General features: G+C 51.4%; 1 protein-coding gene across 2 annotated transcripts; it reads right to left on the bottom strand.

Annotated features, from left to right (window-relative positions):
* Window positions 1-125: 125 nt before the first annotated feature.
* On the bottom strand, window positions 126-15,658 carry SLC2A1 (solute carrier family 2 member 1). 2 transcript variants are annotated; one of them, XM_071448944.1, is made up of 11 exons: window positions 15,490-15,658; window positions 9,800-9,892; window positions 5,068-5,228; window positions 4,449-4,689; window positions 3,948-4,110; window positions 3,681-3,868; window positions 3,485-3,589; window positions 3,287-3,388; window positions 2,861-3,064; window positions 1,677-1,868; window positions 126-938 (listed from the first exon to the last, which is right to left on the bottom strand). In XM_071448944.1, the coding sequence occupies exons 1-11, from the start codon at window positions 15,505-15,507 to the stop codon at window positions 936-938; spliced, it is 1,470 nt and encodes a 489-aa protein (XP_071305045.1). In that variant the 5' UTR covers window positions 15,508-15,658; the 3' UTR covers window positions 126-935. The 2 variants fall into 2 exon arrangements, with proteins under 2 accessions (XP_071305045.1, XP_071305044.1); XM_071448943.1 differs by having other exon boundaries at window positions 126-1,868; window positions 15,490-15,657.
* Between the last annotated feature and the right edge of the window lie 212 nt (window positions 15,659-15,870).

Genomic DNA, 15,870 nt, shown 5'->3' with positions numbered 1-15,870 from the left:
CAAGCAGGTGAGTCGTGCCCGTGGTGGAAAAGCTTTGCAGGGACACGCACTCCCAGACACCCCCCCAGCCCTGCCAGGGCAGGGAAAGTTTGGCTGTGAGAAATAAAGGCACAGGACACCAGGGCTGGGTGGCTGCTCACATTCTCCTTTATTGTTCACACCACACACCTTCCCCTTGGCACTTCACTGCAGGGATTTGCTTAAAAAACCACACACACACCCCCAGAGCTTGGTGAGGCTGTGCCACAACCAGCTGAGAACAGGCATTTTTAAAAGATTTATTTTATTCCCCCCCTCCCCTTTATTTTCTTTCACGTGTGGTCAAGTGTCATCACTTCCAAACCAAACAAATACATTTTAAAAAAGATACTATTAAAAAAAAAAACCAACAAAAAAAACAACACAAACAAAAAAAAAACAACCTTCCCTGTGGCTTTGGGAATGTGCCAGGAGCTCCCACACCAGCTGCACTCAGGGAAATGTTTTTTTTTTTTGTGTGTGTTTTCAGTTTTGTTTGAAAAGGACAGTATTTCTCATGTGTATTTTTAATATACTACAGCCTGAAATTCAGTGCAATAGATACAACTACAGTGCAGAACTATACAAAAGTCATCCTAACCATGTACAAGCTTTTTTTTTTGTTTTCTTAGTTGCTATAGAAACTATAACCTTTTTCTGTACCTTTTGTATGCAATTATACAGTGTGAATATACTCCAAGAATATTTACAGTACTTGGCTTGTCAAATCAGAAACGCTATAACTTAAATGTCTACTATTAACAACCATTGAACAAAAATATATATAATATAAATATCTTCCAGTCTATACACAGAGCAGGAAACAGCTGTATCCATGCGGTGCTGGATTTTGGTGAGTCCTGGGATGGGGGTGGTGATGGAGGGGGAAGTTGTCGTGTGCGGCTGCCGCTGGCGCTTCACTGTCGGGCAAATATTGCCAAGATTAATCCCAAAAAATTCAACAACAAGAACACATCTCCCCCCCCCCTCTCCCATTTTTCCCCCTCCCAGCTGGAAATTCAGGTGAAAGGAGAGGAGGAGCCTGTGACAATGGATTGACCTTTCCAACCGATCCATCCGGACGGCTCCGTCCTCCGCGCTGCCCCGGGCGGGAGGTCCCCGTCCACGAACCCACCGCAGGGCTTGAAATCAAGGAGACTTTTAAAAAAAGGACTCATTTCCTTGGTAGGTTTTTTTTTTTTTCTTTTAAAAAAATATTAGATTTAGTCAATTTATGTGATTTTTTTTTTTCCTCTATGATTAGAATGTTAAAAAATAAGTTTCCAGCTTTTTAAAAACTTCCTCTACGTGATTTTCCGTTAAATAACTATCGCGTCGTCGATACAAAAAACAGGGAAACAGCCCTCCTGTGCTGGGGGCTGCATGGCTGGGTTTTAAAACACCTATTGGCTTTGAAATCTTGGACGCGAAACCAACTAAAAAAAATTAAATAAAATTCGTTCCTAGCAGGAAAAAAACAAATAAAATAAAATAGCTCAGTCTGTCCCCAGTAAACCACTGGGGGAGGCTGGAGAGGGGGCATCAGAGCCAGATCCTCCCCCCACACTCCACTCCCTCCTGCCTGGGGTCTGTACAAAGTGTTTTAAAAAGTCCCCCCGGGCTGGGGGGCGGCGGCACAGCCGGGGTCCAGGTTACACCTGCGAGTCGGCGCCCAGGCTGTGGAACTCGTCCGGGGTTTTGTCGCTCTGGCCGCCCCCGCTCTGCCGGAAGCCCGAGGCGATCTCATCGAAGGTCCGGCCTTTGGTCTCCGGCACCTTGAAGTAGGTGAAGATGAAGAAGAGCACGAGCAGCACCGTGAAGATGATGAAGACGTAGGAGCCACAGAGTTGCTGGGATTGAAGGGAAAGGAGGAGGTGAGCGCGTGGATGGAGGTCACGGAATTGTGGAGTTGTTGAGGTTGGAAAAGCACACCAAGATTGAGTCCAACCACCAACCCTGCACTGCCAGGTCCACCCTAACCCATGCCCCAGGTGCCACATCCGTGTGTTTTTGAGCACTTCCAAGGATGGTGATTTCACCACCTCCCTGACCCCCCTTTCCATGAAGTTTTCTCAATATCCAATCTAAAACCTCCCCTGGCACAGCTTGGGGTGAGTCCTCTCATCCTGTCCCTGTTCCCTGGGAGCAGGGCTTGACCCCCCCACCCCAGCTGTCCCCTCCTGTCAGGAGCTCTGCAGAGCCAGAAGGTCCCCCCTGAGCCTCCTCTTCTCCAGGCTGAGCCCCCCAGCAGCTCCTGGTGGCTCCAGACCTTCCCCAGCTCCATTCACACACAGAGTGATGGGCCATGGTTGAAGGAGCAGCTGGTACCACCCTGCCCACACCGTGCCATGGCCATCCAAAACCCAGGTCCTCCTTTCAAGGAACATCTCAAGTTCCATAAGAAACACTGAGTCAAGTTCCTGCTCCAGCCCCAAGTCCTTCCCAAGGGATCTTAACCACCCAACCACCTCAGCGTAGGTTTTAGGGCTGAAGAACATGGCCCTGGAATTCAACACTGGATCCAGCAGCAGGATTTGGCACCAAGATCTGACACCAGGACTCCACATCAAAATCTGGTAATGAGATCCAGCACCAGGAACCAGCAACCAGACCTGGGGTTTGGATTTGGCAGGAGGATCCAACAATGGGATCCTGCACTGGAGTCTGGCACAGGGATCCAGCTGGACAGTTTCCATCCCTGATGCAGAACTGGGATCTGAACCAATGCAGTCTGACAGGCTGGGATTGAGACTCCCCTGGATTGCTGGGATCCTCTGGGACCTCCAGATGCTTGTGTCCCCAGTGCCATGCCCCACTCCCCCGGGGCTCCAGCCATCATTACCGCAATGTACTGGAAGCCCATTCCCACGATGAAGTTGGAGGTCCAGTTGGAGAGCCCGGCCACGGCGAAAGCAGCGGGACGGGGGCCTTGGCTGAACAGCTCGGCCACGATGAACCAGGGGATGGGGCCTGGGCCGATCTCAAAGAAGGCCACAAACCCAAAGATGGCCACAATGCTGAGGTAGGACATCCAGGGCATTTGGTCCTAGAACAAGGGAGAAGGTTGGTGCCATGAAGGGGACGTGGCACCTGGACACCTCAGCTGGTGCTGGCACAGGAGCCATGAGCTGGAAGCTGGAATTCTAGGAGCTCAGGAGAGATGTGACAATGGGGACTGAGTGCTCAGCCATCGCTTCAAGGAGGAATAAGTCCTTCCTCCTCCCCAGCCATCCCTCCTCCTCCTCCTCCCAGCCTCCCCAGCACTCACCAGCAGCGTGAGGGCGATGGTCATGAGAATGGCACATCCAGCCATCCCCGCCAGCCCAATGAGGTGCAGGGTCCTGCGTCCGGCTCTCTCCACCACGAAGAGCTGTGGGATGGACAAGATCCATCAGCACCTCCCAGCCTGCAGGAAAGGCCCCTCCTCCCACCTTCCCTGGAGAGACCCTGGAGGGGCCAAACTCACCGAGACCACCGTGAAGGCTGTGTTCACCACACCAGAGCCAATGGTGGCATAGACAGGCTGCTCCACCCCCGACTTCTCAAAGATGCTGGTGGAGTAGTAGAAGACCTACAAAGGGCAGGGAGGCACCACAAGTCAGGTCCTGGAGCTCTGGGTGAAGCAAGCTGACCCCTGGCATTGAGTCCCCACCCAAACTCACCGCATTGATCCCTGAGAGCTGCTGGGAGAGCTGCAGGACAATGGCGATGAGGATGGGCTGGCGGTACATGGGCGAGCGGAACAGCTCCATGATGGTCACCTTCTTCTCCCTCATCATCTGCCGGCTCTCCTCCTTCATCTCCTGCAGGTCACTGCTCACATCTGTCGTGCCTCGCAGCTTCTTGAGGACTGAGAGGGAGAGGTGGGCTCAGGAGATGTCAAGGACCATGCAGAGTGCCAGGATGGGCCCTGCAGAGGGGTCACTCACCACTCTTGGCTTTGTTCTCCTCGTTGCGGTTGATGAGCAGGAAGCGGGGGCTCTCGGGGGCGAAGGGCAGGATGATGCACTGCAGCAGGGCAGGGACGAAGATGAAGCCCAGCAGCAGCGGCCAGAGAGACTCGTTTCCCATGATCAAGTCCAAACCAAACACCTGAAGAGGAGTAGAAAGGTTGAGCCACCCATCCCAGCTGGAAAAGTCCTGGTTGGACACAACTCTGCAACTCATGGTGTGCTCCAAGCTGGAACACCATTGGAGGGACTCCTGTGCTGTTTCCAGATGGCCAAGAGATGCTGATATCCTGATGCTACCCATCCCAAACCTTCAGATTCCACAGCATCCCTGCTCCTGCTGAGCTCCAGCTTCACCCCTCCCACCCCAGATCCACCTGAAAGGTTTTTAGATCCACATCACCTCATCCTTGCAAGCCCTGAGGAGTGTCAGGGTCAAAAAAAAGGGGGAATCCTCCCAAAACATTCTGCAGTGCTCACCTGTGCAATGAGGATGCCCAGGACGATGCCGAGCTGGTGGAAGGTGCCCAGGGCCCCCCGCAGGGCAGTAGGGGACACCTCGCCCACGTACATGGGCACGAAACCCGTGGTGAGGCCAGAGTAGAGGCCGATGATGAAGCGGCCCAGGATGAGCATCTCAAAGGAGAAAGCCATCTTGGAGAAGCCCATGAGCACAGCTGACACGAAGGCAAGGATGTTGGACATCAACATGGAATTGCGCCTGGAGAGAGACGGAGGAGAGAGGTGAGGAACACCGGGAGAGAACCCGGTGAGGAACACCGGGAGAGAACCCGGTGAGGAACACCGGGAGAGAACCCGGTGAGGAACACCGGGAGAGAACCCGGTGAGGAACACCGGGAGAGAACCCGGTGAGGAACACCGGGAGAGAACCCGGTGAGGAACACCGGGAGAGAACCCGGTGAGGAACACCGGGAGAGAACCCGGTGAGGAACACCGGGAGAGAACCCGGTGAGGAACACCGGGAGAGAACCCGGTGAGGAACACCGGGAGAGAACCCCAAGGTCAGCCCTTGGAACACCAGGGTGGGGTGAGGCAGCAGAGCCTCCCCAGTGCAGGATCCTCCAGGCTCAGAGCTCACCTTCCAAAGCGATTGACAAAGAGCCCCACGGAGAAGGAGCCGATCATGCCCCCGACGGAGAAGATGGCAACGGAGAGGGACCAGAGCGTGGTGAGGGTGGCGGGGCTGATGGGCTCCCCGTATCTGTACACCCACGTGACGTTGTAGAAGTCCTCAATCACCTGGAGAACAAGGAGGGAAACCAAAGCGCGCGTCAAGGCCGCGCCACCGGAGCGACGAGTCTCTCACGAGACGATGCGTCACCGGAGCCGCCGGCCAAGGGAGGAACTGCTGGGATCCACTGGGAAATGCAGCCCGACGGGTTCTGGGCTCGCCCTGCCCGGAGAGAGGGAGGGAGGGAGGCCAAACTGGCCGGGCAGGCACGGGGAGGTCACGCTGCTCCCCAGGGCAGGGCAGGAGCCAGAGATGCGCCGGCCCTGCGGAGCAAAGGGAGGAACACGGGGCAGCTCCCATCCCCTTGGATACTCCTGGAGTTGGATTTCCAGGATTTTCCCCCCAGAGAATTCCATAGGACACGATCTCTGCCGTGGTTCTGCAGGACCGTGATGCCAACATCCAGCACAGGCCTTGGTTTGACACACCAAGAACAGCCTGGTTTGTGAATTTCAGGTGGCATTATATTAATTTTGCATCTTTTTAATATACAAAAATTTTGTATACAAAAATTTTGTTGAAAAGAAAGTGAGTTTTTAAGGATGCTGTGCTCCCTGGGGGCACTGGCATTGCACCAGTGTCAAACCATGACACATATCTACCCATATACAAAATATATACTTTTTGTATACTTGTGCTGTATTTTTTAACCATGACACATATCTACACATATACAAAATATATACATTTTGGATACTTTTGCTGTATTTTTAAACCATGACACATATCTACACATATACAAAATATATACATTTTGTATACTTTTGCTGTATATTTAAACCATGACACGTATCTACACATATACAAAATATATACATTTTGTATATTTTGCTGTATTTTTAAACCATGACACATATCTACATATACAAAATATATACATTTTGTATACTTTTGCTGTATTTTTAAAGCTAGCCCATCACTGGTAGCTTCACCAAAAATTTTTGAATACAAAAATTTCGTTTAGTGTCCTGGTTTGAAAAGAAAGTTTTGAAAAGTTTGAGTTTTTTGAGATGCTGGGGGTCACTGGCATTGCACCAGAGTCAAACCATGACATATATATATATATATACATATCCAAATTTTACATTTTGTATACTTTTGATGTATTTTTAAAGCTAGCCCATCACTGGTAGCTTCACCAAGCTCCTGTCCTTGCCCATGGCTGGGAAATGGCCTCAATGACCCTCTAAAGGTTCCTCCCAATCCAAATCCTTTATAACCCCATGACTGAAGGGTCACCCATCCCCAAACCACCACAGCAAAGGGCTCCATAAAACCCCACCAAGCCCAGCTGGAAGGAGCAGAAATTCCAGGGATTCCCTGCTTTGCTGGGCCTCAGGTGGCTCCAAGATTTTGCTGCTCTGAATGGTTTCACTCCCAATTCACTGTTTACACCACTGTGCCTCACTTTCCACTTTTCCCATCAATCCAAGCCCAACCAGGAGCCCTGGCAGAGACAGCACAAGAAACATACACTGGGCTGGGTGCAAGTGCCAACAGTATCATAATTTTGCCAAGTTGTTCCTCTTCCAAAGCACAGAAATTGTTACAATTTCCATATTTAAGTGATTTTGCTCCCTCCTGTTTTCACCCAGGGGTTTGGATGCTTTTTCCCCTTTTACCAGTATTCCCAAAATAAATAATTGATTGGATTATTGGAGAATAATTGGGCTGGCTCAGGCTCTCAGTAGGCCCAGGGGGTGTCTGAAAATAACAGCCCCTCCTGCCCCTTCCTCCTGGAAAAAAGGGAGGATGCTTTAAAGAACACAGTGGTTTTTGGGAGAGGAAAAGAGGTGAAAAATGGGTTTGAAGGAAAAAAAATTGTTTTCCCTAAAACTGGGGCTTTCAGCTCAGTGCTGGGATTCATCCCCACCCTGCAGCTCCATGAATCTCAAACCAGTGCATCCCAAACCTGTGCCCTGATGCATCTGAGTGCATCCCCATCCCAACCCTTCACTCCAGTTTATCCCACTGCATCCCCATCCTGTGCCCCAAGGCATTCCTGTCCCAATCCTGCACTCCATGCATCCCAGCTGTGCCCCAGTTTATCCCAGTGCCCCCACTCCATCCTGCACAGTAACGTGGCCCTACCCCAGTTCCACACTTGGTGTCCCCATCCTTAAGGCTGGGATGATCCCCTGTGTCCAGCACATCCTGCTGCCCCCCATCCCACCTCCCTCCCCTTGTGCTCCCACATGGAGCATCCCAAATCCCCCCCCTCAACACTGGTCCTGCACCCTGTGCCTCCTCCTGGCCTGAGCCCAAGGGATTCATAGAAATAGTTGTCTCTTCAAGAGATAGCTCAGCTGTCTTTGGAGACACAGAAAATCACCAGGATGGTTTCTGTTGCAGCATTGGAAACCAAAAAGTTTCAATAAAAGGCAAAGTAACAAACTCTTTGCAGGGAAAAACTGATCCAGGTGCAAGAGGTTTTTGCTCCTGGTAAAACACCTCACAAAAGTTTTGTTTCTTTGTTCTCTCCTTTTTCTAGTAAATTGTTCAGGTGGGACCTTTTGCCTCTTGTCCATCTATCCTTAAGTTTGAGGTGAAGTCCCCCAAGCCTATGAGATGCCTTTTTCACCTAATCAAGGAGAGAAACTTCTGGGCTTCTTTCCTTTTTAAGGGGACAAAAGACAGTTTTGTCTCTCCATCAACAGAAGGCATATCCTCTAATTCATCCCCAAAATCATGAGGAAAACTGTGGCAACACCCACCAGGAGTGTCTGGATTTGCAGGGGGGGATCTGCAGAAGCTCAGAGCTGATCCCTGAGCACCCAGAGCAGCTGGGAGAGCATGGGGAGAGCCTCCAGTCCAGGGAACAGAGCTGCTCCTGGGATTTGGCTCTGAGCAGGGTGCTGGGCACAGCATTCCCCCCTCCCACAGTGCCAGGGCTGGGGAAAGTCAGGGCAGGTGCTGGGGGGCAGCTCCTCAGTGCCATGCCAGGCATTTCCCAGCTCCAAGGCTGCTCCAGAGGCCATCCCCATGCTCACACCAGAGCACGTGGAGCAAGGAGGGATATTTGGGATATTTCAGGAGGCCTTCAGCAGGTTCTGGGTGAGGGGGGAAGGAGCTGCAGCTTTCAGCCCTGGGATTCAATCATGCAACACCTTGAACAAATCCCTGGCTTTTTTCCTCTTCCCACAGGGTCTTCTATCCCACAAGGAGTTTTCCCAGTGCTTGTGGTGACATTCCAGAAGCACTCACTGGGGTGGGATTTAACCCTGGCAGCTGCATCCTGCCCCAGGGGGTTGCATTCTTTGGGGTGATGACACCTGGGGACAGCTCTGCTCCCACCAGAGCTCAGGCTGTGCCTCCTCACCTCATCCCAGCACAAGAGCTGTGCCCAGGGGACACTGCAAGCACCACATTGCAACCCTGAGCTTATTAACCAAGCATTTAACACCTCAAACAGCCACCAAATGTGGGAAAAGTCAAGTTTTCCATGGACCACGAGTATCCAGCAGCAGCAGGAGGGTCCTGGCTGTACCATGACACATATCTACATATACAAAATATATACTTTTTGTATACTTTTGCTGTATTTTTAAAGCAAGCCCATCACTGGTAGCTTCACCAAAAATTTTTGAATACAAAAAATTTTGCATACAAAAATTTCCTTTAGTGTCCTGGTTTGAAAAGGAAGGTTTGAAAAGTTTGAGTTTTTTGGGATGCTGGGGGTCACTGGCATTGCACCAGAGTCAAACCATGACATATATATATATATATATATATATATATATATATACACTATATATATATATATACACATATATATATACACTATATATATATACATACATATATATATACATACATATATATATATACACTATATATATATATACATACATATATATATATACATATATATACACACACACACATATTCTAATTTTACATTTTGTATACTTTTGATGTATTTTTAAAGCTAGCCCATCACTGGTAGCTTCACCAAGCTCCTGTCCTTGCCCATGGCTGGGAAATGGCCTCAATGACCCTCTAAAGGTTCCTCCCAATCCAAATCCTTTATAACCCCATGACTGAAGGGTCACCCATCCCCAAACCACCACAGCAAAGGGCTCCATGAAACCCCACCAAGCCCAGCTGGAAGGAGCAGAAATTCCAGGGATTCCCTGCTTTGCTGGGCATGAGGGGATGAGCCAACATTTCCTGCACTCCCTCCTGCTCCCAGCCCTTCCCAGCTCTCTCTCCTCACAAGCCACTGTGCTGCATGCAAAACCCCCAGCTCTGGTCAGAGCAGCCACTGGGGATGACTCAAACCTTAATTAACTCCCAGACCTTCACTAAGAGCGAGGTGAAAAGTTCCACTGGCCACACCCAGGCAACGCTGGGATTTTTTTTTTCCCCCCCAACATAAAAAAACACCAAGCAAGGAGGAGGAAAACAAATTCTCCAGGGAAGGCTGGAGCTAAATAACTCCCTCTCAAATCCCATTAGAGCCCTAAGCTGCCTAGTGGGATGTACTATTTTAGCCAGGCTGGCACAGAGGCTGGTTTGTTGTCAGACACAGGCTGGGGGGGGCTGGAATTGCCCCGTGGAGGTTTCTGGGATCTCTCACCTTCTGCGGGGCGTTGATGACGCCGGTGTTGTACCCAAACTGGAGGGAGCCCAGCACTGCTCCTCCCACAGCCAGCATCAGGCGAGCCGTCATCTGCCAGAAAACAGGGAAAAAAGGGTTAAATCTGGGATCTTTCACAGCCCAGGGCATTGCAGGGGACAGAAACGGGGAAAAAAGGGTTAAATCTGGGATCCACACAGCCCAGGGCACTGCAGGGGATAAAAAGGGGGAAAAAGGGTTAAATCTGGGATCCTGCACAGCCCAGGGCACTACATGGGATGAAAACGGGGGAAAAAGGGTTAAATCTGGGATCTTTCACAGCCCAGGGCACTGCAGGGGATGAAAACAGGGGAAAAGGGTTTAATCTGAGAGTCCCACAGTCCAGGGCACTGCAGGGGACAGAAACGGGGAAAAAAGGGTTAAATCTGGGATCTTTCACAGCCCAGGGCACTACATGGGATGAAAACGGGGAAAAAGGGGTTAAATCTGGGATGCTTCACAGCCCAGGGCACTGCAGGGGATAAAAACAGGGAAAGAGGGGTTAAATTTGGGATCCCCACAGCCCAGGGCACTGCAGGGGACAGAAATGGGGGAAAAGGGGTTAAATTTGGGATCCTTCACAGCCCAGGGCACTGCACAGGACAAAAACAGGGGAAAAGGGTTAAATCTGGGATCCTGCAGACCTGACTCCTCACCAGAGCAATACCAAGGCACTGCACAGGACACAAACAGGGAAAAAGGGTTAAATATGGGATCCCCAAAGCTCTGTCACCCCCAGCACAGCGATCCCAGGGCACTACATGGGACAAAAACAGGGGAAAAAGGGTTAAATTTGTGATCCCTGCAGCCCAGGGCATTGCAGGGGACAAAAACAGGGGAAAAGGAGTTAAATCTGGGATCCTGCACAGCCCAGGGCACTACATGGGATGAAAACGGGGAAAAAAGGGTTAAATCTGGGATCCTCACAGCCCAGGGCACTGCAGGGGACAAAAACAGGGAAAAAGGAGTTAAATATGGGATCCCCACAGCCCTGTCACCCCCAGCACAGTGATCCCAGGGCACTGCAGGGGACAAAAACAGGGAAAAAGGAGTTAAATCTGGGATCCCTGCAGCCCAGGGCACTGCAGGGGACAAAAACAAGGGAAAGGAGTTAAATTTGGGATCCCCAAAGCTCTGTCACCCCCAGCACAGCGATCCCAGGGCACTTCAGGGGACAAAACCAGGGAAAAAGGGTTAAATGCCCAGCCCTGTCTCCACAGCAGAGCAGTACCAGGGCACTGCACGGGACACTGGGAAGGCAGCGAGTACAAATATTCAGCATCAAAGAGAAAACACGCTAGTTTTGGTGCTAAGGGGGGAAAAATAATGACCAAAAAATGTCATTTTGAGGGGGTTAAAACCCCCATGGCTTGGGGGATTTCAGCCCTGGAGGTGTTGTGGGGGCTGCAAGGAGCTGACCCTGGGGCTCGGGGCCAGCAGGATGCTCCTGGAAGCTGCACCAACAACAGCTTCCCACCCCAGCCTAATTAAGAGTCACTGAGCAAAAGCCCGGTTAGCTGGCAAAGCCTTCCTTCCCCAGCCTCCTCTTCCTCCCGCCTGAGCCACAGCAACAATCAGAGCCTTGTTTGGGAGCAGGGTCAGGGCAGGCCAGCGCTGCCTGGGCCACCTTCGTTAGCGGCCCAATTATCGCAGGCAGGAGATTTTCCCGGCACTGGAACCAGGATCCGACATTCCCACTTAATCAGCTTTTAATCAGCCACGTGAAATTGATAAACCCCTGCACTTGAGGGGGTTCTCCCTAAATACCAACACATCACCCCAAGGATGCTCCCAGGCTGGTTTGGATGAATATTCCCAAGGGATGGATGCCTCAGATCCCAGCTAAATGAGGGGAGGTGACTCCAGCTCCCTCTCCAAAAAGGATTTTTTTTAATATTTAAGAAGCAAATCTCCTCTTTCTTTTCAGAAATAATGGGTTTAATGCTGCTCCCTGACCTTGCCACTCTGGCCACCGCGTGAAAGTTCCCAGGGGAAAAGCAGAGGGAATGAAGCCAGGCCCGTTAATGAAGCTCATTAATTAGGCTTGGCCCCAACACAACTAATCAGGGAGGTTTTGGCACTTGGATTTGCTTGGTGCTTTGGAGTAGAGGAGAAAACACCTCCGTGTTTGGGAGGGCACAACCAGGCTGGGAAGTTGGTGGTGTCCCCCCCCAAAAAGAAAAACACAAAAAAAGCCCCAAAACCCCCACAATTTCTTTATCCATCCCCCAAAAAATTAGGATGTTAAAAGCACTTGTTGTTGGGGGAAACCTTATTTTAAAACAATGTGGGATTTGAGTGGGTTTGGAGGGAATTGGCAGGTTTGGGGGATGATGGGGTGATTTCCCTTTGTTTTTTGGGGGATCACCCGGGTGCGTTTGGGTGCAGATTTTGATTTTTTTCCTGGCTAAAGGGCACCCCAGGAGCTGGCAGGGTAGGGCAAGCACAGGTGAGTCATGGCTCCAGGGATGGGGATGCGGCAGCCAGGTGAACTTTGCTCCAGGAAGGTGAGAGGTAACAACAGCTTGATGCACCCACACCAGCCACTACCCCAAAAAAAAAAAAAAAAAATTTAAAATTTTTTTAAAAATCTAAAAAAAAAAAAAAAAAAAAAAAGCATTTTTTCAATTTTAACATTTAGGAAAAAAAAAAAAGCAACTTCTCATGGCTAAAATAAAATAAAAATAGATTCAATTGCAGCCAAAAAAACCCCAAAAAAATCTTGGTATTTTCATGACATTCCAGCAGTTTGGAGATAGGAAAGGGAAAAGCTGGCAGGAAAATCGCTTTTTGGAGGCTCGTCCCGAGGAGGGTCAGGGTGAGTCAGCTCCTTCCCCTCCCTCCCCAGCCCAAACTCGCTGCCCTGCTCGGATCCCAGAGCCTTTCAGCTTGAACTTCGCCATTAAAGGCAAGTTTGGGGGGGGGGAAATAATTAAATAAAGGGAAAAGTCGATTTTTAAGGGCAGCTTTGCTCAGGCAGCTCCTGCCAAACCTCACGTGGGGCTGTGGGGAGGTTTTTTTTTTTAACTCCTTGCAGGAAAAAAGCATCTTTATCAGGAGTTTTGGGATAAATCCCCTCTGATTTCCATAAAATAAACTTATTTAAGCCTGGCTAGACCCCCAAACTCTTGGTTTTATCCCTTAAGAATTCCTCTATGTTACAGAAAAGACAGGTTTTTAATGAATTTATAGCATTTGTTTTCTTTTTGGCTGCTTCCTGCTTCCTCTCCAGCTCCAACACGGAAGCCAGGACACTCTGAGGAGGATCTGGGGGGCCAACAGGGGCCCCCCAAACCCGCAGCCTTTGGCTTTACAACTCTATATTTAACCTTTTTTTTTTTATCCTCCAGCCTGGAAGGACCTTGGGATCCACCTCATGGATCAAAGGAATGAATAATCCCTTTAAAAGCAAAATAATAATATCAAAATATTTATATAAAGATATTAAAATGAGTGGCCCGGTAGGGAATTCCAACTTTTTCTCATTCCAGCACGGAGGATTTTGGGATGCTGCTGCCTCATGAAAAACAAGTAATTCATAATTCCTTCTAAATAATACTAAAAAAAAGTGTCCTGGAAGAGAATTTCAAGAGGATTTGGGCAATTTTGGCATGCTGATTGTTTAATGGATCAAGTGACATAAAAAAATTCTCTAAAATCAAATTAGCAATAACAGGAAAAAAAGGTCCCAGGAGCACATCCTGTTCTTTTTTTTTTTTTTAACTCCAGCGTGGAAGATTTTGGGATGCTACGGAACAAGAACAAATTAGTAATCCCTTAAAAATCCAAATAACACTTAAAAAGGGGGGCCCAGGAGGGAATTTCGGGCAAACCCAGATGACAAACACACAATTAAAATGATCCACGAGGATTCGGGGAGCAGCCACCGCTCCCGAGGGGATGCGAAGGGGACACAGAGGGGACGTGGGCACTCTTTTGCACACTCATTTGCACAAGGGTAACACGGCTGCAGCTGCCTCCCAACCCGGGAAAAACTCACACCCCCACCAAAAGCCAGGAAAAATCCACTCCAAAGCCACGGGAGGGCATTTAAAGGCAGAGAATTTGGGGGTCACAGCGGCCCCGTGGGGATCTGGGCTGGGGAGAGAACCGGAGACGGGGTGGGAAGGGGCAGCAGAGCGGCGGAATTTGGGTTTTTGATTTGTTTTGCTTCCCTACTTAAAGGTCATCCAGGGACGGCGACACAATCGCTGCGAGTTTTGCAACTGCGACCAGGACCGGAGAGGGTTTTGCATGGAATGAGCTGGAAAAAACACACGGAATGTGCACAGACACACGACCCGGGTTAACCGTATTAATAATATTAATTATTAAATATAAAGGGGGGTTCGAGAGGGGAGTTTGTCTCCCATCTCCCAACCTCCAGCTGCTTCCATGAAAAATCTCTCTTTTTTATTCCATGCAAAACCACACTCTGGATGGAAGTGTCACCCATCAGCGCTCGGCAAATCATCCTGGAGATTAATTACCTTTCCCAAAATTAATCATTTCTAACCCAAATCCATCCAAGGCCGGGCGGAGGGGGGAGGTTGCGGAGCTGGGAAAGCAGCGGGAACGCGGCTCCGGCTCCATTCGGGAAGCCGGGAGTTAAATGCGTCGGATTTCTTGGGTATGAGACCAAATTTGCGTTTAATTCCTGCCCCCATCACCGCGCTGCCGGCCGGCACGTTCCCGGCTCCCACCCCATCCCCACCGCCCGGCCTGCAAAACAGCCTGGAATCACCAAAAATACAGGAGATTCTATCGAGATCTAGATATAGATCCTTAAATTTAAGAAAATTGCGTATTTCATGGTCAAAAGCCGGAGGAGGAGGGGGGTAGAGGGAGTTGTTTTGCGGGGGGGGAATGAATACCGAGAGGGATCGCTCTCCCGTCGCATCTTTAATTAGGATAAAATCACGATTTTGGGGATTAATTACGCTTCGTGCCGCCACGCGGCCAGTTTCCTAACACATCCGCCCCCCGAATAAGAAAACCCCAAACCATTTGGAATTATTCCAGCTACTCCCGGTCGGGAGTATTGGCGGGGACGGAAATACTTTGGTGGTTGGAATGAAGCAAGTGGGGGTTGAGGTCAGTGACCTGTTAGAATCAACCACCGGCATGGTTCTGGGCTTTTACCCCCTTAAATTAAATCTAAATTAATTAATTTAGCACGGGGACGGTGTTGGTGGATCCCGGCGGCTGCCGAGCGGCCGGGAGAGCTCCGAGCATTTAATAACTCCACAGTCTGGGATAAATTAATAGGAACTGGGTCAGAAGCTCCGGGCGGGATGTGCCCGGCCGAGCCCCAGCCCTGCGGGGATCGGGGGGGTCCCGGCGGGCTCACCCCAACCCCGCAGCCCCCCAAAGCCGCCCCGGCCCTCGCTGGGCTCTGGGGCCGCCCTCACTCCGAAACAGGGTCAAAAGGGACAGCACTGGGTCTCTCCGCCGCGTTTCCGCCTTCCGGGGACAGCGGGGAGCCCGGGAGCGGCGGTCGGGCGCGCTGCGAGACGCGGAGCCGGCACCGGCCGCTCTGCGGGGAGGGCTCCGCTGGGGCTGAGGGGACAAAATAAAGCAAAACGCGGCGATCGCGCGTGTGCGGGGGCGGGCGGGGGTTGCGTAACGCGGGGCCGGGGGCGCGGGCTCACCTTGCTGCCGGTGTCCATGGCGGGGCCGGGGCCGGAGCCGGGGCCGTGAGGGCGGGCGGGCGTTCGGCGGGGCCGGGGCGCTGAGGCGCGGGGCGCGCGGTGCGCTGAGCAGCGGGGCGGAGGCGCGGCCGCCGCCCGGGCATTGGAGCCGCTTAAAGCGCGGGCGGGGGCGGCGCGAGGCCGCGGCGCCCATTGGGCGGCGGGAGGCCGGGGGCGGGGCCAGGGCGGGGGTTGTACGAGGGGACGGCGCCCATTGGGCGGCGTGAAGTAGGGGGCGGGGTCAGCGCGGGGGGGCGGGGCCGAGGGGCCGCGGATGGGGGGCGTGGGAGGGGGCGCGCGGGGGCCGGCGGCGCGTGCGGGGCTGCACGTGGGCGGCGGGGG

Source organism: Agelaius tricolor, unplaced genomic scaffold (assembly GCF_023055355.1).
Source record: "Agelaius tricolor isolate 1412-34295 unplaced genomic scaffold, bAgeTri1.0.p SCAF_28, whole genome shotgun sequence".
In the NCBI taxonomy this organism is placed as follows: Eukaryota; Metazoa; Chordata; class Aves; order Passeriformes; family Icteridae; genus Agelaius; species Agelaius tricolor.
The sequence above is the reverse complement of the archived record's forward strand: the minus strand, read 5'-3'. Positions and strand labels throughout refer to the sequence as shown.